This window comes from Chrysemys picta, chromosome 1 (assembly GCF_011386835.1).
Source record: "Chrysemys picta bellii isolate R12L10 chromosome 1, ASM1138683v2, whole genome shotgun sequence".
NCBI lineage: Eukaryota > Metazoa > Chordata > Testudines > Emydidae > Chrysemys > Chrysemys picta.
The window spans coordinates 204,369,920-204,393,886 of record NC_088791.1 but is presented as its reverse complement, the minus strand read 5'-3'; the positions used below and the strand labels follow the sequence as shown (position 1 = coordinate 204,393,886).

The following is a 23,967-nucleotide window of genomic DNA, read 5'->3' as shown; positions in this document are numbered from 1 at the left end:
TTCACCACAAATGAACAATAATGTCATCTTATTTCCAGAAAATGCTGTGTTTAAACTACTTAGCATATGTGCAATGTGCCTCAGGTGGCATGTGACCAGGATTCATCACCAAATTTGGTCCACTGGTTGGATCCTTAGCTTCCCCTGCCCAGGCCAAGTACTGACCAGGAGTGTGACATGAACGCTGATCCATGTTCCCCTCTAAACTACCGAAGAGGTATTTTCCACTCCAGAGGATAGCAAATTACCGTGATAATGCTGATCTGCCTGTGGGATGCTATGATGATACTAGGGTTTGTTTGGTTACTTCCTATAATCAAAATGGGAGATGGGAAGACCTGCTAGATCACCCAGTCCATTCTCCTGTTCTCTAGTGGATGAAATTTACCCCAGTGCAGAGGGAGCCTCACAAGGCCACTTAAGCCCAATTTAATCCCTTAGGCCCAGACCTTCAGCGGCACCAGAGCTACAATCACTGCGTCTCAGCAGTTGGGGCATAAATATGGCTTTAAACCAGCCTTGTGCTCCCTCAAGCATCTCATTTAGAACATTGTCAGAGTGGGGCTAAATTATGCCCATCTGCAACAGCCCCCACAGCAACACTCCAGCCAGGCCTTCCCCACCCAGACTGTGGCCAACATGCTGAGGCTAGGAAGGCAAGTGGCATAGGGCGATTTTCCCTTATGTTGGGATCATTCTCAACCAGCTCTTTAAGATAGCTATCACACACTGGAGCAGTGAAAAAGCAGGCAGAACAGAGGCCAGGATCTGGCCCATAAGGTAAAAATCACATCAGTGCAGAGGCCCAGTACTTAAGTCCCACTTAAAATGGCACATAGGTCTTATGCCTGCACAGGAGTGAATTTCATCCTGAGGGCCTGATCCTAATCTCCCTTAAACTAGATGTATACACATGTGTACCTTCACTAAGATCAGTGGCTATAAACTAGTGTGAGAAAAGAATAACCCAGCCATTAATGTGGGGATTCAGTGATGGTTATTACCATGCATGAACTTGCATGGATTTTGCCTTGAACATAGAACTGAAGTGATATCTAAAGGCCTTTAGGAGGGCTGTCTGTACTTGAATGGATTTCACCCTAGTGTGTATTTACCAGTGTTTTGTGACGTCTGGAATTAAAAGTTCCAAACAAGGGGGTGCCTCTCTTACTGCAGTTGTTGTTGTTGCAAATACCTGTTCTCTGGGATTTATTTTTAAATCTCAAGTTGTAACCATTCAGATTGTGTTTTGTTTTTAATCTTTGCAGGGTTTGCTCTCCTTGGGGGACATCCTTGTTTCCTTACAACCCAGGACATACATTTGGGTGTTAACGAGAATCTCACAGATACAGCACGGTTGGTAAAATATCATAGGATTGTTTTACATATGTGAAAGTGGTAGATCTGGCTGAAATTGGTGAGAAAATGTGAAATAAAAACACCAGGTTGGTGATAACTTTTTGCATGATTTTAGACTCCCCAAGTATTTATTTTCTATGAAATTTCAAAGGCACCCAAAATTCTCCGCATTATAGCAGTTTGCAAAATTCACTTGTCACCTTTTTGCATTTTTTCCATCCAGTGGGGGTGAATTAAGCCCTTGGATTCTTCCCGCCCCCCCCCCCTCCACTCCATTCTATAGGAAGTTGACCAGAGCTTTAAAAACCACAGAAGTGTGAGGCTATTTCTTGCAGATGCTGTCACTTTGCCTTGCTCCCCATTAAGCTTTTATTAATGACTCATCCAATCTGGAGTATTGTGCTGCTTTCTAAGAAGCCCCTCTGCAGTTTAAGATTAATATGTCAGTGCTCAGATGCTCCAAGGTTAGTACCTTTCAAAAGGTCCTTTCTGCTCTGTCGAAAGACACACAACCTCAGGCTTGTCAAGCTCAATTCAAGAAACACAATCAGCGAGCTGTGTTTTTTTCTCTCCTGCTGACTATGTTCTTTGTGGTCGTTAGCTGGAGTGATTGTTTCTCAATACTGCATTGCTTTTCCCTCTGCAATGAAATCCAAGGAAAACATAAGAAAAAGGCCAAACTTTTGGACATTTTAAAGTGTCCTTTTCCACCTTCATCTGTTGAAGGAGAGTGGATATGGGGCAGTGATGATAGAAAGTCAGGCTTGCAGTCTCTTCAGGCTGGAGGACACTTAGCTTACTCTCCTCCTGTGTCCCACTAAACACACAATATTGAAGACACCAGAATATACATTAATTGTAATTAATGTTAACATGTTTTAGTTAAAGCCCCACCCAATGGCTTGCTTTGGGAGCTATACGTGTAGGTTTCTAACACCCATTGAATGATGGGAGCTGCAGAGAGTGGCAGCCTAAGCTGTCAGTTTCAGAGTAGCAGCCGTGTTAGTCTGTATCCGCAAAAAGAACAGGAGTACTTGTGGCACCTTAGAGACTAACAAATTTATTAGAGCATAAGCTTTCGTGGGCTACAGCCCACTTCTCCGGATGCATATAGAATGGAACATATATTGAGGAGATATGTATACACATACAGAGAGCATGAAGACAACTCCCACCTGTTCATGCTCTCTGTATGTGTGTATATATATCTCCTCAATATATGTTCCATTCTATATGCATCCGAAGAAGTGGGCTGTAGTCCACGAAAGCTTATGCTCTAATAAATTTGTTAGTCTCTAAGGTGCCACAAGTACTCCTGTTCTTTAAGCTGTCAGTGTGGCACAGTACAGTCTCAGGTTCCATCTCTGGGTTGTTCCTTTGTTCAGTCCTACTTCATCTCCCTTCTATTTGAATTCAAATGCTACAATGGGATTCAACCTCATTCCTCCAAAGTGACTTTCTTTCTACACCTAAGAATGTTGCCTCAAATGAAGCTGCTAGAGCAGCTATTGTTAATGCAGGTAGGCCATTCAAACTTACCGGACCACATTCATCCCTACTCTAACTCCAGTGACATTAGGGACAGGGAAGTATTACAAGAGAAGGGGCAGAGCATCCCCTGCTCTGTTAAAGGCAGATGGAGAGCTCCTCACCCCCTCAAGAGAGCACTGTTCTCCGAGCCCCTTCCCGCCTGCTGTTTTCTTACTGGCTAGCAGTAAAGTGAGAACACACCATTTAAGAGGGTTTGAAAAGCAAGCAGCAGTGGACAGTTGAGAAGCCTGGGAGAGGGAAAGCCTAAGGGGATCAGATGACACAAAAATCACAATGGCAGCTGGGAGATATTTGCCAAAGCTGGAATGTGAAGACTACATCTGATTGAGGCAAAGGTTGAGGGGATTTAAAGAGGGACTGGATGTGGTCAGAGCAAAGATATTTGCAGCTGCACTTTGGATGGACTGAGAAGATGGATGGACTGATGCCAGAGAAGAAAGGTTGCAGTAATTCAAATTAGAATTGTTTAGAGTGGGGCTAAAGGTTGTTGCTTAAGGAATGGATGGATTTTGGAGAAGGGCACCATGTGGTGGCAGCATGAAGGTAAGGGGATCAAAGGAAAGAGAGAAGTGGAGGATGGCCTCCAGCCTGCAAACCAAACTGACAGGGAGGGTAGGGAAGTTGACAAAGGTGATAGAGGGAGGAAGAAGGCATGGCTTGTCAGGGAAGATGAGGAGTATAGACTTTGCTGTTAGCAACTGGTTCCAGGGATGGGGGGGAAAGGGTGAGAGTACCCCCCACCACTTGAGAGAGCCATCCCAGGCAATACCGCACCAGAAAAACACAGACCCTGTATTTAGTTTGGAGGCTGTTGGTCATTTACTGACCTGGCAGGCAGGCTGCTCTACATAACAAAGATGTTCTGATAAATACAGTTGGCCTGCTCCTGCTCTGAATGAAGTCAATAGCAAAATCCTTTCTGACTTCCCCAGGAGCAGGACTGAGCTATTCACACAAAGAACAAATGAAATATTGCGAGTCACCTGGTGCTTGTGCATGTTTTATTAGCATCTAGGAAGGTACCAGTATAGAAGCCTGGTTCAAGGAGCATGAAAATAAACAAACAATAAAAAACAAGGAATACTGGAGTTTTAACGAGTCTGGAGAGTATTTCAAATAATTACAGCTTCATACCTAGGGCTCCAAAGGCTTAGAAATAGTGGAGGCTGAGGCTTAACGTAAAGGGGGATAGAGGGCTGTAAAAGGCCCACAGGTTTTATTATAGTTGAAATACAGCCCCATTGCAGGTCAGTGTTTGTCAGTGTTTCCGCTGAGAACACATTTTAGTGATTTGTAATTTGGCCATAACAAAGCTCCTCTGTGCTGTGTAATAGCTCTTAAAGACAGACACTTACACAATAACAGAGTTCTAGCCTATGAAGGGTCTTTAACATTTTCACTGCTGCTTAGTGTGTCCGGCATATCAGGCAAACTGAAACGCTGGCAGCATTCCATGTACCTGGTATGCCATATTCTTCTACTGTGACATCAATGCAGGCCAGCACACATCACGGCAGCACCGATGCTGAGCTGCGGCAGTGGCACTGAAGCAGTCAGTCGTTAAACTTGATAGTCCACTGAGATTATCAGGGGTCAGTTCCTACATTTGTGTGGGATAGGCTTGCACCCTTGACCTACCCACCACTTATACAAGAACAAATATGCCCCAAAGCCATTTTAACAACCCCACTATTGACTTGGTAGCATTGAATTAGAAAATTAAACCATTTATTCAATAAACATTTTTAAACAATAGGGATATACATTTTGGATAGAAACACTTCCCTATCTCCTTGGTTCTCTGGGAGCTGTTACATGAGTCTGCACTATTGCCACACCCAGTGCTCCCAAATCTCAAGATTAGCTTCAAAATCACAAGATTTAAAAAAAAATAACTGAATTTCTTTTTCTTTGCCTTTTGGTTTTTGAGCCTTTAAGGTGCACTTGGGTCATATTTTCAAGCTTTCCTCCACACCCATCAGGGCTAGAAACTTAAAGTTTAAAATGAAAGTTGAGGTTCACACATAATCACGTCTGCAGTATCTGGGGGCTTTAAGAAAAACACCAGACATTTCAAAACTCACAAAAATCATAAGAGTTACATTGATTTAGTATCAACATAGGAATCCTGGTAACTTTGCCAGATACAGGGTAACCACTGATAGTCAGCCCCAGAGTCATGGGCCTTGCCCCTCCAATTGTCTTCAGAAACTCAGACACCCTAATTGGCCCCAGCTTCTCTCAAGATGACTCTGATTCAGTCCAAGTATCTCTTTCTGGGCAAACACAGCTGTCTGCTATTTCTTTCAAAATTAGCTTCAGCCTGATTCAGTTATGGGTGAGTCTGGTCTTCTCTCAGGCCAGCTCCAGCTTCCTGGTGACTTCAGTGTGGTCTAGATTCTAACAGGACCTTCAGTTCTCAGTTGGGCTTTCTAGCAGCATAATAAAGGTGTGTTTGACACCATAATGCTGATAAGAGCAATGACCTTTATTTCCTGGCTCCAGTTCTGTGACATGAGTCAGGGTTACAAGGTGATACCTTAATCATAAGGCACATGGTCAGTATTCACTGATTCCAGTACTCACTGCAGTGGCTAACTTTTCAACAGGTTAGGCAAGAAATCTAGCAGCAGGCCATGTTATGGCTGAGTTCCCTGTAGCTACCTTACATTGAAAGGGATCCATCTTCTTGAAGCTCTTTATCAGTCATATGGTGACTAGTTTGCATAAAACCACATTTCCCTAAATACCCATCCAAGGTAGATTAAACAAAAGTAACACCTTTATAACTTGTTAGCTAGAAAAAAATAATGGCACAGACAGCAACCTTACAGATTATCCTGTTCAGTTCTTCCTCTTTACCTATATAGGTAGCATCAATGATTTCCCTTAATGGGAATCTTATCTGAATAAGGAATGTTTGACTTCAGTTGGAAGAACAATGTAATTGACTTCAATGAGAGACCTGCCTGTGTAAGGACTCTGACACTGGGACCTATCTTTCCAGAGGCAAGTCAGAAATCCACCAATTGTAAGAGCATTCCTGTGACACTTTAGGGTTCAACCGAGGCCTACCTTGCAACTGTGGGTGCCTTAAATGCTATGCTGCTGGGGTTCCCAGATCTGATGCCAACCGGTAACACCCTGGCTCCCACTGCTCAGTTACTTTTTGCGGAGTGACCCCAACACCCTCCCAGTCCTGAATTTCCCCGAAAACATCTGCCCTGCAGTGTCCAGCCTTCTCACTGAACCCTTACAGAAGTTATTAACGTTTTTTTGCTCCTTTAAAGAGACAATACACTGCAGCCTCTTAATTTAACTTGGGTTAACACACTGCACTGCACTGAATTTGTTTATAGTAAAAGTAAAACAAGTTTATTTAAGAAAAGGACATAGGTTTAAGTGATACCAAGTATAAGGAATAAAGATAGGTTACATACAAACAAAAATAAAAATATGCTTCTATGACTAAAACCTTATTTAACTAATTAGACTCTCTTGTTCAAAGAAGTGTTTCTCACTAAGTCTCTTTTCCAGCATAGGTGACCACAACCCTTTACAGAGCTTAGTTCCTTTGTTTTGTCAGGTGAAAGATGCCAGAATGGCTTTTTCTCTCTCTTTATATCCTCCCAAAGTTCATTGACGCTGCTTCAAGAGCCAGGAAGCCTTGCTGGGAACTCAGCTTGCTGTGTCCACCAGGGAGCTGACACCATGTTCATTTTTGCAGTCTCCTGCCCCTGTTGTGATAGCCTCTTAACTATCTCCCCAGCTCACTAGGTTGATGGCTTTGTTTCCCTCTTATGTAAATGTAGCTTCATTGTCTCTGACAGACAACCAGGCTGGGCAGACAAGCAAATACACATTCCTGTTTTTAGGGCAGACTGGGCGTATGCACTGCTTGCCAAACACATTTTAAGAATCTAATTCTAGTGCATATTTATAACTGTTTGTACGCATTCTGTACATATACCACACGATGATTTTCGGGACCAGTGTGAAACCAATTTGTGTATGATGCCTTACATGACACTTTTTAGGTACAGATTATGACAACTGTGGGAAATGGAGTGAGTGTGCCAGGCCTGACAAGAATTGCTGACAGAGTAATGAACCACCAATGGCCTCTGTGTCACAGTTCCATACCCTTCTGTTCACAGTTTTGCCTATTTGGTTTTAAGATGCTACTAGAGAACATTAAAACATACAAAATAATTCAAAAGAATAATACTTGAGGGCCTGATTACTTCCACAAAAGCACAGAATTGCAAAGCTAAGCATCCGATTTCATGCTAGATTCGCCTAAAAATATCCATATGACAGAAAATGCAGTGCTCTCATAGCAGACTCATCCCTGAAACTCTACTTCCAAGGCACAAAACCATGAGCTGTAGCTTGAGTGCCAGTAATGAATGCCAAATGTCTTTATCCCTGTCATTTAATTTAGAACCTTGATGCCACTTTAATAGTGTTACTGTGTGTGTCACAAAATATAATTATTTATATATGTTACACATTAGGATGGTACTGTTGTTCTTTACACCTTTTGAGTTGAATCCCTATCATTTCAATCACCTCTGTTACCTGCACATTTATTAATGTTGCATCATTAGTTTTGCTTTAGTGACAATCAAAAATGAAATAGAAAATCATTGAATGGGGTTGTGTGTGGAGCAAGAATTTTCTTTTACTTCTTACAGCTTGTTAAATGTCTGCATTTTAGTGGATTATGCAGATATTGTATATTATTCAAGCAACTGGAAAAAATTTATTCATTACCACCACTTATTAATATTTATACATTGCACATTGAAGAATAAAGTAGCAATATATTTATGATGTTTGACTTTGATATCTTTTGCTTTACCGTAGGGTGCTGTCTAGCATGACAAATGCAGTCTTGGCCAGAGTTTATAAACAATCTGATCTGGACCTGTTGGCGAAAGAAGCCTCAATCCCAATAGTCAATGGATTGTCTGATTCATACCATCCTATCCAGATTTTAGCTGATTACCTTACACTCCAGGTAATAATACCCTTCTCTTTATAATAACACAGCTTTTAGAAAACTAATCAGTCTTGCTAAATATTGGGAAAAGTCCTATTCCAAGCAGTTTATCCTTAGATGTTTTGAGATGGAACTGATAAGTAATTTGGAATATGTGTTGATATTAGAGGCCCCCATTGGACAACACACTTTAAGCAATTGAGTAGTCCCATCAATTTATGTAGGAATGAAGTTAAGCTTATAATTAAATTACTTGCCGGATTGAGCCCATAGTGCAAAAAAAAAAAAAAAAAAATGTGCCGGGTGCTTTACAGATTAAGATAATGGTGAGGTCCTGTCCCCACTGAAGTCAATGAGAGATTTGCCATGGAGACAGTTTTTCATTCTGAAGTCTTTGCCCTAACCTGTTTATAGTTGAGACTGAGACCTTGTCTATATTAGAAAGGTACACTAGTTTAAAAATCAATCTAGTTAAACTAGTGTAAGTCCTTAATGAGGATACATTAAACCTTGCTTATACTGAGAAGGAATGAATTAGGATCATATTTTGTTGTTCTGATTTTAATATAGTATTTTATGTGCTAACTATATAACATTGTACACATACAAGGCCAGATCCTCAGCCAATGCAAATCAATGTAGTTTTACTGAAGTTAATAGAGCTATGCCAATTTACAACCAGGTGAAGAACTGGCTTATAAAATTCATCAGTACATTGTAGGGCTGGATGAAAATTTTGGCAAATGCTTCCTTACTTTCTGAATGAATAGAAACTACTTTGTATGGATGTGATTGAGAGACAATTAAGGGGGGATATGATAGAAGTCTGTAAAATCAAGACTGGTGTGGAGAAAGTAAATAAGGAACTGTTATTTATTCCTTCTCATAACACAAGAACTAGGGGTCACCAAATGAAAGTAATAGGCAGCAGGTTTAAAACAAACAAAAGGAAGTATTTCTTCACACAATGCACAGTCGACCTGTGGAATGCCTTACCAGAGGATTTTTGTGACGGCCAACACTATAACAGGGTTCAAAAAAGAACTAGATCATGGAGGATAGGCCCATCAGTGGTTTTAGCCAGGATGGGCACGGATGGTGTCCCTAGCCTCTGTTTGCCAGAAGCAGGGAATGGGAGACAGGGGATGGATCACTTGGTGATTACCTGTTCTGTTCATTCTCTCTGGGGCACCTGGCATTGGCCACTGTCGGAAGACAGGATACTGGGCTATATGGAGCTTTGGTCTGACCCAGTATGGCTGTTCTTATCCATTTCCTAGATCATTCCGTCATCTCTCAGCCTGTGACGGTCCAAATGTGGGAGAGTATGTGGCAAATACCCAGAATGAGGGGGAGAAAAAATTATTCATGCAGGAAACTTTACATGCTGTCAGGCTCATTCCTTTAGTGCAGTGATACTCAGACCTCAGTGGTTCAGGAGCCAAATTAGCAATCAACATTACCCAAAAGCGCCCCAGTAGTGTGAATTCATTGTTTCATTTACTATGGTATTATGTATTCATATTTAAACAGTATGACAGGGGAAATATTTCATTTTTATATAGATATATATTATTCTCACAGCAAATTGACTGACCAAGTATTACTATTTTATTAACTACAATTGGTTAATAAGATAGTAAAAGCATCCTGACTGGTTAATAATTAAGTCAAACTGTTTTAATATGTGCTGCAAAGAGCCACAGGAGACACGTTATGTGTTGTTTACGACTCAGGAGCCTCAGTCTGAGTATCACTGCTTTAGCATAAATGACTCCTACATTTGATGACCCTGTTTTTGTTAGAAGTCATCTTCAGCTATAAAAGTGAGGGGACACCAAGTCTTTATGGAACAGAGGTAACCTCGGGACTGAAATGAGTCATCCCTCAGAATGAGGTACACTTGAGAGAGATGCATTCAGCCAGCCTTTGTGTGAAGCTTAATTTATGTAAGGCAGTGAGTCATAACTAGAACTTTGGAAATGATAAAAAGTCATTTGTTTCATTTAAATGCTGAGTGTAATTGTAAAACAGTTTCATCTGGCCTTTTATTTTTTGTCTCATAAACACTCTACCTATTAGCACTTATTTTCCCACCAGAGATTAGCAAGTTTTCAATAGTCATATATGACTCATATGTTTTATATAACGGTATTAATATTCCCTACTTACCAGCTGCACTGCCACTCACTACTGCACTGTCACCTGTACTCTGGGATGCCTTTCTGATGGAGCTTAGAAAGCATGTAGTATTAACTTCCATGTTTCTTTCTGACTTCACTTCTGTGGTTTGGAGAGAAAAACATGACACATAGGTAGCTGGTTCCTGACTCCCATTTTCTGCACAGCCCTGCCCTGTGTTTTTCTGGGAGACATTAGAGCAGAGGTGGGAAAACTACGGCCCATGGGCCACATCCGGCCTGCAGGACCATCCTGCCTGGCCCTTGAGCTCCCGGCCCCTTCCCCGCAGCCACGCTGCCGTGCGGGCAGCGCTCTGGGCGGCAGGGCTGGCTCTAACTTTGTTGCCACCCCAAGCAGCAAAAAAAAGCGCCGCCCCGCCGTAATACACACACCCCCCAGCGCCACCCCGCCCCACTGAAACACCCCCCACCGAATGCCGCACTGCTGAACCTCCCCCGCGCGGAGCGCCGCCGAACACCCCCCGCCGAGCGCCACGCTGCCGAACCCCCCACCGCCCCAAGATTGGCCGCCCCTTACTAGGGGCCGCCCCAAGCGCATGCTTGGTTGGCTGGTGCCTGGAGCCGGCCCTGCTGGGCGGTGGGGCTGCGAGCTCCTGCCAAGCAGCGTATCTCGCTCTGGCCTGGTGGCGCAGCTGCCAGACATGCTGCTCTGAGCAGCATGGTAAGGGGGCTGGAGGGGGTTGGATAAGGGGTAGGGAGTCCTGGGGGGCAGTCAGCAGACAGGAAGCAGCGGGCGGTTGGATGAGGCAGAGGTTCTGCGGTGGCGGGGGCGGTCATGGGATGGGGGAGTTGGATAGGCGTGGGGTCCTCGGAGGCCTGTCAGGGGGCGGAGGGTGTGGATAGGGATCGGGTGACTGGGAGCAGGGGGGCTGGACAGGGGTTTAGGTCCCAGGGGGTGGCTAGGGGTAGGAGTCCCAGTAGGGGGCGGTTAGGGGACAAGGAGCGGGGGAGTTGGATGGGTTGGAGGTTCTGAGGGGGGCAGTGAGGGGGGCGGGAAGCAGGGCCAGCTCCAGGCTTGGGGCGGCCACTCCGGAGAGGGGCAGCAGGTCCAGCTATTCGGTGGCAATTCGGCGGACGGTCTCTCACTCCCACTCGTAGCGAAGGACCTTCTGCCGAATTGCCGCCGCAGATCGCGATCGCGGCTTTTTTTTTTTTTGGCTGCTTGGGGTGGCCAAAACCCTGGAGCCAGCCCTGGCGGGAAGTGGGAGGGGGCTGTATGGGGGGCCCAGCCTTCCCTACCTGGCCCTCCATACAGTTTTGCAACCCCAGTGTGGCCCTCAGGGCAAAAAGTTTGCTCACCCCTGGGTTACAGGTAGATAGATAGGATGAGATTTTGTGTTTTGCCTCTAAGAGGTGTAGTACACAACTTGCAGCCTAGGGGGAGTGTGAGCTAAGCCACTTTAGTACTCTCCTGATTCTGGACTGTTCTGCATCCATCCACATAATGTAGACAAGTCTGGAGGCCTGTTTATGTTACTTCACCCTTACTGCCCAAAATGTAGACCCACCTTGATACACCCCTGCCAACCCCAAACCTCTCCACCACTTCCTCCATGCCAAGGTTTGCAAGGGGTTCTTCAGAAGGCAGACTCACCGCTGTCTCCCACGCTGCCTGTGCCAGGTGAATCTTCCCCCAGCCAGACGTGGGACTTTTGGCCTCCTCCCCTTATACTGCTCTGGCCCTTTTACCCAGAGTAAAAGAGGTGGCGCATGGGTAAAAATCTCACCCACAGATTATTGGTGGTGTCTACCCACATAGCCTCTTTTCCTCTCTGTCTGGCACTTCTGCTGTGGGATTTCCTTGGTTTTGTTCTCTCATGCATCAGACAGTAGCAGGGAACATATTGGCATGTTGCGTACTGTGTTGTAGTTGCAAAAAAACAGTATTTTAATAACTCAGTGAATTTCACCAGTTCCAAGAATAGAGGTAGGATATCACACCTAGCATGCTCCTAGTTATTTTTAAAATCAGCTAAAACGGCGTTTTTGTGATATCTGAATAGATAGGCTGCGTACATATGAAATTTATTGGACAGATGTACACGCAAAATGCAATAGCAACAGAGAAATGTTAGACTTGTTTAGATACACACTTACTTTAACTTCAGGAAGGTTTTTCTTTAATAACATCTATTACCTCAGCTTTATAAATATTTTTCTGCAATTTCTCCTTTGTCAGTATGCCATCAGAGTTCCTCCAATAGAGGACTGCCTTTTCTTTTTTCTGTGTGTGCCAGTGGAGCTCTATTTCCCACAAATCTCTGAATGCTTTAACATCATTTTACTCTTCTCTGTTATAATTCCAATTAATTTGTTCTTCTTTTTTACAGCATCACTTTTACTATATTCGTTTACACACGCATATTCCAGAAAATGCTTCTGGTTTATTTTCAGAGCTTTCTCTATTCCTGTCCTGTGTACAGAGCACTGCATTTCTAACAGGCTGAGTTGTTCTCCACTCATGAAGACTGTGTTCAGATGCCTCCGATTCAGTGTCGTCTTATTCTGTAGCCATTGCCTGACTAACCTGGAGTTCTCACGCATTAACTCCGTGAGACAGCTTTCCCTTTTCCAATGCTCAGCTTTAACTCTGTCACCTAGAATAGGCATTGTGCAATGAAGTGTTTTTTCTTGCCACAACTATGACCTTCTTTTCCAACCAGTTGGTGAGCTGAGTATCCTCCTAGGTGTAGTTATGACCCACCAGATCTTCTGCAAGTGTTTTGAGACCCAATTTTAGGTGTTCTTGAGACCTGGCCTTCTAGGACTATAGGCTTGTATGCCTTTAGTGTACACACAGGTTTTCCATTCTCTTTCATGCTTAAGGCCCATGATTGCCACTTCCATAGTTCATCCAATGCTTAACACTCTGTTAAATATAAGCTCTGCCTTACTAAGGGGTGTTCTGTGAAGCTTGACTGATGAACAATTTAGCACAATTTAGATCTTGATCTCTCTGTCCACGTCAGCTGACTCACATGTAAGTGTGGGTCAGTTTGTCAATGCCTCACTGGTTCTTATCTCTCTTGTCTGAAGTCAAATGTTTCCTATACCTCAATCCTTTTTGGAGAGAGGTGGTCAGGCACAATGCTCACTCTTTCTCAAGGCGATCCTCACCTTTGCTAGCTGGTTAGTTGACCAGTGATATATAAATGCCATTGACCTCTTTGTCCACAGAGTAGCAGAAGTAAAACTTGGAATTTCAATATCAAGTACAGCTGACAGATTTCAGAGTCTGCTTGTCTATTTCTGCCATTGTTGAGTGACTGCTCCATCCTCATAGATAGTGAATGCTGGGCACATCAGGAAATACAAATACCATGCTGCTTTTTAATTTTTGTTTGTTGCTCACTCTATTGTCTTCCTAGTTTTGACTTTTTCTTTCAGAACCTTACAGAACATGGTCCTTCTCCCCCTTTAAGTTTTCCATACCTTTGTTGTTGTAGACTTTATGAGAAGCTCCTCTTTAAGTATTTTCAATAGTATGAGTTATTGCACTATTGCCCAAATCAAAGACAGCTGCCATATGGTCCCTGTTAGTTTATGGCAAAAGAAGCTATGTGGCCCACAGAACCCAAACTAAGAGATTCTTGTCACTCACTTCATAAGAACGGCCATACTGGGTCAGACCAAAGGTCCATCTAGCCCAGTATTCTGTCTTCCAACAGTGGCCAGTGCCAGGTGCCCCAGAGGGAATGAACAAAACAGGTAAGCATCAAGTGATCCACCCCTGTCTCCCATTCCCAGCTTCTGGCAAACAGAGGCTAGGGACACCATCCCTGCCCATCCTGGCTAATAGCCACAGATGGATCTATCAAATGATGAGTGCTTATATTATGGTAGCACCTAAAGATCCCAACCAAACCAGGTCCCTATTGTACTAGGTGTGGTACATACACTTAGTAAAAGACAGTCCCTGCCCTGGAGACTTTACAATTTAAATAGACAAGATGGGGAAACAGAGGTGAAGTGACTGGCCCAGGGTGTCATAGCAAGTCAGTGGCAGAGCCAGGAATAGAAGACAGGAATCCTGACTCCCACTCTGAAGCATTATCCACCGAACCACGCTGCCTCCTGTGCAAATATGTTTTCTGGCTAACCCCCTGGATTTACATTTTAAATTATGCCAAAATATTGACTCATTATTCAAATGCATGCTATAATTGAATCCTGTATGGTTAATATTGTCAATAATTTACAGTATCAACTCAAGCTGGTGTCACAGTTTGTGGTTGGCTAGAAATAAGATCAGATGATAAGTTAGACCTGAAACTTCCTAATTAACTAAACTAGCCTCTTCCACTTTCAGAAGGAGAGGCTTGTGGCCTGGCCTTCTTTAAAATAAGCAAGCTAACAAAATAACAAGTGCTGTGTATAAAGTTTGTCTTTTTTCTGAAATTTTCTGATAAGCTGCAGCCCAGGGTAGGGACTGAATGAAACCTGGAAACTAAGTATCGACATGAAAAGAAATAGATTGTATGGGCAACTTTAATCATTTAGGTGGGTCTTTCAGTAAAGAACAGAAGCCAAGTTTTGTTGCATTTCAGAGCACTCCCAGACTGCCAAAGGGAGGCAATCATGTGGGGGAAAGGGCTCCAGACTTTAAGAACGTTCAGTTTTTGTGGTTTTACTAAAAACCAAAATCCTTGGTTGTCGTGCCTAAAATGTAAAGAGAAACTGTAGCGCAATCTTAGCCAACTGGATAAAATACCTAAGGCAGCGTACTAGGGTTGGGGGCAGAATGACAGGAGAGAAAAGTCACCTGAGGTTCAGGTATGAACATGTCACTCTCTCTGGCTTCGCTGTCATGATTCTGATTTAACCTAGATTGTTACCATTACAGCAAAAGTCTCTCACTGTATTCCTTCTGTGCAGTTTTACAAGCAGTGAACTCTAAAATAGAAAAAGGAGAAGTACAAACCATATAGGGTAGCTCCTAAGCTTCCTCGGAGCTCCTTTCCTCTGGGTTTCAGTCAGCACAACCCCCTTGTATCTCGCAACCATCTTTTAAGGCTGCATTTCTCAATGTTTTAGCATGGGCTGCATTTTAATATAAAGATGGCTGTGTGGACCATCTCTGCTCCTATTTGCCATCCCATAGCATCTCTTTGGCAAACTGGCTACATGGGAACATCACATAGGAAAGTATTTAATATATGTTTGCTTCTTTTAATGCAGTTTAGCATCTGCAAATAACAAGGAGCTGGCACCATAGGCGTGGCCAGCTTTCCATGGCCCACCAGCAAATGCCTCACATACTACAATTTGTAACTTTTATTTTAAAGTAATGAGCCCAAACAGGCTCAGTTGCAACTAATTAGCTCCCAGTTGGTACTTCCACCCTGCTCCTGCTGTACCCTAGATGAGAATTAACCCCTGAAACTATAGGTTTGGCATGGCCTCCTCCAAGGACACCACTAGAATGGGATACAATGGGGCTTTTGGGGATGCTGGAAAATCTGTCCAGCTGTTACTCTCCAATACTCTGTATCCACCAAGTCCTATCCTGTTCTTTTGTAAACACCTAATACTATATCAGAAACATCCTTTCAGCCAGTGATCTGCATAGGAGTCATTTGCATTATGATTCCAGCTGGTGAAATGGTTGTAGCTGTGCTGGGAGGAGATGCAATTGCCTGCCAGCTACAAGGACAAACAAAATTGACAATGCTGGGTTTACTACTGGGGATTTGTGAAGCCTCCCAAAGGACAATATGGGGCCAGGGGTGAAGTCAGGCACCAGAAATTGGCTCTCACGTACTTTTCTATGAATTACATTAAATATCCCAAATGTTGCTATTTTTTGACACACAAAGCTGCGGTCACTGGCAGAAATTATGATATTTTTACCCTGGAACAAGTCCACAAACATTTGCTTTGGAGGGGCCATCTCTGGGAGAGAAAGGGGAGTTCCCTCCCTATTCTTGTTCAGGCCCCCATGATCTCTGCTGAGACTGTCTACATAGATGCTAGTTAGCTCAATGGATCCACTGTGCCAAACCCCAAGTCTTTTAATTTTAATGACTGAAACAATTGTTCAGTGGCAAGGGCTTTTGGCTACTACAATACAACAGCAAGCTGGGCCTGAACTGGTGACCTAGGGATGAAGGGCTCTAGATCATGTTTCGAGTCCTCTCCGCCATACTGGGGGCACAGGGAAAAGAGTGAACATATTTGGTTTTATCTTTGTTTAAAAAGCCCATTGCCCAGTAGTTACTATGGTACATCCAGATATGCTTATTTTAAGTAAGCCCTTTTTTGAAAAGGACCTTCAATTGGTCTGATCAGCAGAGAAGTGGAGCTCATTTCCAATTGCTCCTGCTTGGGTCTTGCCTATACTGAGTAGTTGCCCCCATTTTCAGCCATTAATGGCCAGCTTCTGGTATAGCTGCCCTGGTACAAACCCCAAGTGTAAACAGGCAAAGCCACTATTTGTACTGGTGTCAAGTATCAGGGGGTAGCCGAGTTAGTCTGTATCCACAAAAACAATGAGGAGTCCAGGGGCACCTTAAAGACTAACAGATTTATTTGGGCATAAGCTTTTGTGAGTAAAAAACGCACCTCTTCAGATGCATGGAGTGAAAATTACATACATCTGAAGAGGTGGGTTTTTTACTCACGAAAGCTTATGCCCAAATAAATCTGTTAGTCTTTAAGGTGCCACTGGACTCTGTGTTTGCGGCATTTACCCCAGTTTGAAACCTCTACCACTGCTAAATGTGGCTTTCCTTAACTATACAAATGTTTACTGCTGCAGCTACACCAATGGCCGTAACTGGGGCAAATCCTCAGTGCAGACAAGGCCTAACAGTGAATGCCCATAGCTGGTTTTAAAATGTTGATGTTTGCACGTGTATCAAAAGTTTTAGCAAAGCTAAAAATAGAAATAGGAATTTCGCCCCACTTGACTCCCAATAGACTTGGAGTGGGATTTTCAAAGCATCTAAGTGTCATAGGAGCACAATTCTTCTTCGCTTTCAATATAGCTTCTCTTTGTAAATCACCTAAGAGCTTTTGAAAATCCTGCCCTTTACCTTTTGATAGATATATATATTTCTGCTATGAAAATACTACAATCAAAGTTTAAGTCAAGGTGACGCAATAACACTCTGCTATAGTGTAAGACAGGGTTCTCAAACTTCATTGCACTGTGACCTCCTTCTGATAACAAAAATTACTACACGACCCGGGGGGGCAAAGCTAAAGCCCACAGGCTTCAGCCCTGGGCGGGAGGCCTGTAGTCTGAGCCCCATCGCCTAGCACTGAAGCCAAAGCCTGAGCCCCGCTGCTCAGGGCTGAAGCTCTTTGCTTTGGCCCTGGGCAGTGGGGCTTTGGCTTTGGGCTCCTGGGCCCCAGGAAGTCTAATGCCAGCCCTGGTGACCCCATTAAAATGGGGTCATGACCCACTTTGGGGGCCTAACCCAGAGTTTGAGAACTGCTGGTGTAAGACAAGGGGGTACATTCATTCAGTTGTCTTTTCTTGGATTTAAGTAGGGTTACCATATTTCAACAATCAAAAAAGAGGACGGGAGGAGCCCCGCCCTAGCCCCGCCCCTGTCCTAGCCCCGCCCCTGTCCTAGCCCCGCCCCTGCCCCTTCCACTCCCTCCCACTTCCTGCCCCCTCAGAACCCCCAACCCTCCCCCCCACTCCTTGTCCCCTGACTGCCCCCCAGGACTCCACACCCTCCCTAAGCCTCCCTGCCTCTTGTCCCCTGACTGCCTCCTCCTGAGACCTTCCCCACATCCTAACTGGCCCCCTAGTACCCTACCCCCCTACCTGTCCCCTGACTGCCCCAACCGTTATCCACACCCCCACCCCCTGACAGCCCCTCCCAGAACTCCTGACCCATCTAAACCCCTCTGCTCCCTGTCCCCTGACTGCCCCCTCCTGGGACCCCTGCTCCTAACTGCCCTCCAGAACCCCACCCCCTACCTAAGCCTCCCTGTTCCTTATCCCCTAACTGCCCCTTCCTAAGACCCCTCTCCCTAACTGCCCCCCAGGACCCTACCCCCTACCTGTACCCTCACTGCCCAAAACCTTATCCACCCTCCCCCAGAAAGTCCGCCCCGAACTCCTCCCCCCGCTCCTTGTCCCCTGACTGCCCCCTCCTGGGACCCCTGCTCCTAACTGCCCCCCAGAACCCCACCCCCTACCTAAGCCTCCCTGTTCCTTGTCCCCTAACTGCCCCCTCCTGAGACACCCCCCCCACACCTGTACCCTGACTGCCCAAAACCTTACACCCCCAACCCCCAGACAGCCCCCCCCAGAACTCCCAAACACCCCCCCCGCTCCTTGTCCCCTAACTGCCCCCTCCTGAGACCCCCCCACCTGTACCCTGACTACCCAAAACCTTACACCCCCAACCCCCAGACAGCCCCCCCCCGAACTCCCTGACCCATTCAACCCTCCCCCCTGCTCCCTGTCTCTTGATTACCCCCCCCCCCCGAACCTCCCTGCCGCTTCTCTGGCCCCCGGCCCCCTAGCACGCTCGACAGCGGGGGAGGGCAGCAGGCTCGGAGCTCCAGACGAACAGCCCGCGATCTGTGAGTGCAGGGAGGGAGGGAGAGGAGGGGAGTGGTGTCAAGTTTCAGGAGGGAGGAGGGGGAAGTGCAAGCAGGGCTCTGGCTCTGGCTTTTGGAGCACCGGCTGCTTTGTAAGCGCGCGCACGCTCTGCATGGGAGGGGGGAGGAGGGGAAGTCCGGACATTGACAAATTCCCCCCGGACGCTATTTTTAACCCGAAAAAGCCGGACATGTCCGGGGGAATCCGGACGAATGGTAACCCTAGATTTAAGTTCAGCTGTAGGATGCTTTTTTTTTTCTGTTCAGCTTTGTAAAGTCTTATTGCTTGTTTCTGGAGTGACCATCCTGTGACTGCTACAGGTTTGATCAAAGCAATGCTCCACACATGACAGCTGCTCATAACGGAAGGTGGCAAAGTTACACTGACTCAGCCTAGTGTTGTCACCACTCCTGGCACCTATTGCCACTTGTTTGACGAATCTCCAAAATCATAACTGTGGTATTGTTATTTGCTTGTCAGGAACACTATGGCTATCTGAAGGGGCTCACAATAAGCTGGATTGGTGATGGAAACAATGTCCTGAATTCCATCCTGATGAGTGCTGCTAAATTTGGGATGCATCTGCGTGTTGCTACTCCAAAGGTAAGAGAGTCCTGCACTTGGAGGAAGGGAAGTAAAACTATCTAAGGCTCAAGTTCTATTCTCAGACACTTGCATGCCTCCCAGAAGCTGCAAATCTGGCTAGCCTGTACACAGGCCACACAAGCATGAAGAGGTTCCTCCCCCCTCATTGTGCCACCACCCACCACAATGTAGTCCACAGTGAAAACATGATGAATTATTATTTATTTCTAGAGGGGCTAAAGTGCAGTTTCACGCAAAGACTGAGATAAGCTCTCTACCCCACGTTGCTTACAGTCTAACAAAGAACACCATTTATGTGCTTCGCTATTGGGTCTCAGTATTTTGATTTAAGAAGATCCCCAGGAAGACTTAGTGTAACACCAATGAACCCCGGTCGTCGGTGGAGGGATTGAACCTGGGACTTTTGGAGCTTAGTGCATGAGCCTCTACAGGATAAGCTAAAAGCCAACTGTCCCTTAACTAAGGCTGTAGACCAGACTCATTTAATTCTCTCTAAGTGGTCTCGGTGCCACTAGATGGGACAGAACACCACACCCAGACAGTGTGTGGATTACAATAGCACATAGCCTAAACCAGTGTTTCACAATCTTTTCAAGTTGGCAACCACTTATTCAAAGTAAACAAACAAACACCAAACCATTTTATATTTACCATCAAAGTATATCAATGAGAACAAAGCCCATATAATTTATTTGTGTGTGTCCTGAAAGGCTGACAGAGAATGCTTCCCTTGAAGGGTAAGGGTGTGTGGGGAGTGGAGGAGCGAGATTTTCTTTGCTTTAGATTATAATAAAATTTTCAACATCTCATGATGCCCCTGATTTCCTTTCTGATTAATCCGTTCAGAAACACTGGCTTAGGCACAGCAGATTCAGAAGAAGAGGGTGTCAAGCTGGAATATAAATCTTTGCTATTTGGTATCATAGTTGCCTTAATCTCAATGGATGTTTTGTTTGGTAGACTTTTTACATAGATTTGCTTATATCTATCTATCTATATAGATATATATAATATAATTAAAATGTAAAATGACTCATTGGGGCAGGGACTGCCCTTCTACAATGTGTTTGTGCAGCACTCTACTTAATGAGGTCCTGATCCTGACTGGGGCCTTTCAGCACCTACTTAAATATAAATAATAGAATTATGCAGGGGATGGACATTGGGCTTCCCAAAATAATTCACAAAAAGAAGAACAGGAGGACTTGTGGCACCTTAGAGACTAACAAATTTATTAGAGCATAAGCTTTCGTGGACTACAGCCCACTTCTTCGGATGCATATAGAATGGAAGAAGTGGGCTGTAGTCCACGAAAGCTTATGCTCTAATAAATTTGTTAGTCTCTAAGGTGCCACAAGTCCTCCTGTTCTTCTTTTTGCGGATACAGACTAACACGGCTGCTACTCTGAAACCTTTCAAAATAATTCAAAATTTCATTTTGTTCCAAATTGGAATGAAACTTGAAAGTTTCAAAATTCTCTAGAAAGGAAAATTACAAAGAACTCCTTACTTTACATTGACTGAAATGTTTCATTTAGACAACATTGTTTTGTTTTAATTTTGACTTAAAAATCTGATAACGTATAGTATAATACAGAATAAAAAATCAAGACAAAGTTATTTCAAAATGAAAAATTGAAATAAATCTGTTTAAAAAGTGTCAGAATGGAATGTTTTAACATTGTTGGAACACCTTGTTGATGAGGCCTGGCCTGGCATGAGTAACTAACACCTGGAGGGAGACCTCAACATTTCTTGGAGGATAAGATTAGGGAGCTAAAGAGATCATTTAGGTTGAAAACCGAACATTTGTACGAAATAAGATAAGTAAATAGGTCATTAGGCTAAAAAGATAGCTGGCTCAGACATTCTAAGATAAGAGGGAGAACACCCAGAGAAACATTTACTAGGAACAAGAATAACAATATATGGACAGGATATGCAACGTAACCAAACCAAACCCAAAACGTGTAATGCAAGTAAATGCAATGTAAAGTGTAACTGTATATAAAGGAAGTGGTTTGCTGGGTAATTTTGAGTGTGTGGTGTGCCCTACCCATCCTTGCATTTGAGTCTGATCAACTCAGCTTTGCATTGCTGTATGCCAAGTAAAAATATCTGAGTGACAAAGTCTGGAGTAGAGCAGGGTTCTTGATAAGTCAAGTGGAAAGAGTTCTTCAAGGGAATTCCAACACACCTTTCTCCAGTTTTTCTCCAAAATTAAATTTCAGTAAAAATCAACGCAGTTTTGCGGAGCATTTTGATTTCGACAGAACAGCATTCTTCCATGGGAAATGGTTCCATCAATGTTTTTCCGACCAGCTCAATTAGGGTTACCATATTTAGCAAAAAATATATATAAATATAAAAAAAGAGGACCCTCCATGGGCCCTGGCCCCGCCCATTTCCCCAGCCCCGCCCCAACTCCGCCCCTTTCCCACCCCAACCCCGCCCTACCTCCGCCCCGTCCTCCCTCCCACTCCCAGCCACGCGAAAAGGGCTGCCCGAGCGCTACGGCTTCACGGTTTGCCGGGCAGCCCCCAGACCCTGCGCCCCCGGCCGGCGCTTCCCCAGTGCAGCTGGAGCCCGGGAGGGGAAGCGCCCAGCCAGGGGCGCAGGGTCTGGAGGCTGCCCAGCAAACCCGTGAAGCCGGTAGCGATCGGGCTTCGGGCAGCCCCTATGCCTCCGGACCCTGCGCCCCAGGCCGGGCACTTCCCCTCCCGGGCTCCGACGGCGCAGGGTCCGGAGGCATGGGGGCTGCCCGTAGCGCTCGGCTCTTAAACAGAGCTGAAGAGTCAGGGGAGGAGCAGAGCCGCTGCGGTCGGAGGCTCTGCTCCTCCCCTGACTCTTCGGCTCTGTTTAAGAGCCAAGCTGCCCGAGCACTACCGCCTTCGGGCAGCCCCCATGCCTCCGGACCCTGCGCCGCTGGAGCCCGGGAGGGGAAGTGCCCGGCCGGCAGCTGGGGTCCGGAGGCGAGGGGGCTGCCTGAAGCCCATAGCGCTCGGGCAGCTCGGCTCTTAAACAGAGCCGAAGAGTCCGGGGAGGAGCAGAGCCGCGGCGGGAGGGGAAGTGCCCGGCCGGCATTTTCCCGGACATGTTCGGCTTTTTGGCAATTCCTCCCGGACGGGGGTTTGATTGCCGAAAAGCCGGACATGTCCGGGAAAAAACGGACGTATGGTAACCCTAGCTCAATAAAATAATAATGTAAATGTGCATTGTAATGTTATCCTCTTTTTGACAGGGCTTTGAACCGGACCCCAACATCGTTAAAGTAGCTGAAGAGTACTCCAAAGAGGTATGAGCCAATATGTTAAATATGGTTTACTTTATGTTTTGAATGAAGTTGTTTGACCTCCCTTGCCTTACTGTACCTTAGTATAGCACCAAATTGTTTTTCACGACTGATCCCTTGGAAGCTGCAAGTGGAGCCAATGTCCTAGTTACAGACACATGGATAAGCATGGGACAAGAAGAGGAGAAGGCAAAGCGATTGAAGGCTTTCCAAGGTTACCAGATCACAATGCAGGTAAAGGTCAATTTCCAGCTCTTGTGAATGCTTTGTGAGTGATGGGATTTCAGAGGGCTTTGGAGCTGGTCTTGCAATGATGCAAGAAGCTCCTCCCCCCATTGTAAAGTTCAGCCCTGCCAGAAGCTGGCTGAGTCTCTTCCCCTTCATTTGCTGTTCTCACGGGGGAGGGAAGGGGAGCGCAAAGTGCCCAGCAGCTCAGGGAAGCTCTGCTCCCTCCTCCCATAAGAAACACAGACAGGACTGTGCCTCTACTCCTCCCCCCACAGTACCTGGCCTAGGAAAGGGCAGAGGGGGGTGAAGAGCCCCTGGAGCTGCCCCCTCCAGCCTGGTAAGGGAAGATGCCCCTTCCCCACCCCTACCCCCCGCAGGTCTGTGAGAAAGGAATGAAGAACACCAGGAGAAGCAGAGATGAGGCTGGGGGGCGGGGTGGGCTGGACTGAGGGGGGTGGAGGCTGATGGGGTGGGACCTGGGTGAGGGCAAAACTGAGAGGTGAAGGGGACAGGATTAATTGCTGGGCAGAGGGTGGGCAGATTAGGAGTGAGAGTTCCTGCAGCAGAAGCCAGAATCATCTTACTCAATACATCTGGGAGAGTGGACAACACTAGTTGCCATGCACAAACACACTGGGGATGTGCAGGGGGTTGTTCAAAAAATCAAAAGACAGACCAAAAAACCACAATATAATCTTTTTTTAAAAATATCTCCTGATTTTTGGGGGCAGCAGGGGAGGTGTCAGACTCATGATTTTTGATCTCTTGAGGTTGGCAGTATTGAGTTTATTTGTTCTGGTCCACTTCTGTAGATTCCATTTTTAAAGATCAACATCGTCAAAGCATTCATTTGATAGCTCTTATGAGGAAGGGTCACGGGTATTGGTGTACCCTTCACACCAACGCAAAGCCCCCTAACCAACATAATTGCTGTCTGAGTTACCTGAGGCTTCCCCTGCCAAACTTTCTCCTTCAGTCTGGCCTTTCTGGATGGGCCCTTACTGGACACACAAATCTGGGGCACAAACAGAGGGAAGGCTTTGCTTCTCCCCTTCTCAAGGACTCTGTATTTAACTGTTTGTTCCTCCCAGCCCACCCCACCTTATTATATCCACACTGCAAGAGAAGATCTTTTGAATGTTTCTCAGGCTAAGTCACAATA

General features: G+C 45.3%; 2 protein-coding genes across 2 annotated transcripts in view; both read left to right on the top strand.

The window, feature by feature from the left end:
- Positions 1–23,967, top strand: part of LOC135978000 (uncharacterized) — a 1,156,726-nt gene that overhangs the window by 316,320 nt on the left and 816,439 nt on the right. The window lies entirely within an intron of this gene.
- Positions 1–23,967, top strand: part of OTC (ornithine transcarbamylase) — a 38,504-nt gene that overhangs the window by 11,186 nt on the left and 3,351 nt on the right. The window contains exons 4-8 of the mRNA XM_005308998.4: positions 1,269–1,356; positions 7,780–7,933; positions 19,160–19,282; positions 22,527–22,580; positions 22,662–22,811. Coding sequence (XP_005309055.2) covers positions 1,269–1,356; positions 7,780–7,933; positions 19,160–19,282; positions 22,527–22,580; positions 22,662–22,811 — 569 coding nt within the window. The remainder of the gene's footprint in view (positions 1–1,268; positions 1,357–7,779; positions 7,934–19,159; positions 19,283–22,526; positions 22,581–22,661; positions 22,812–23,967) is intronic.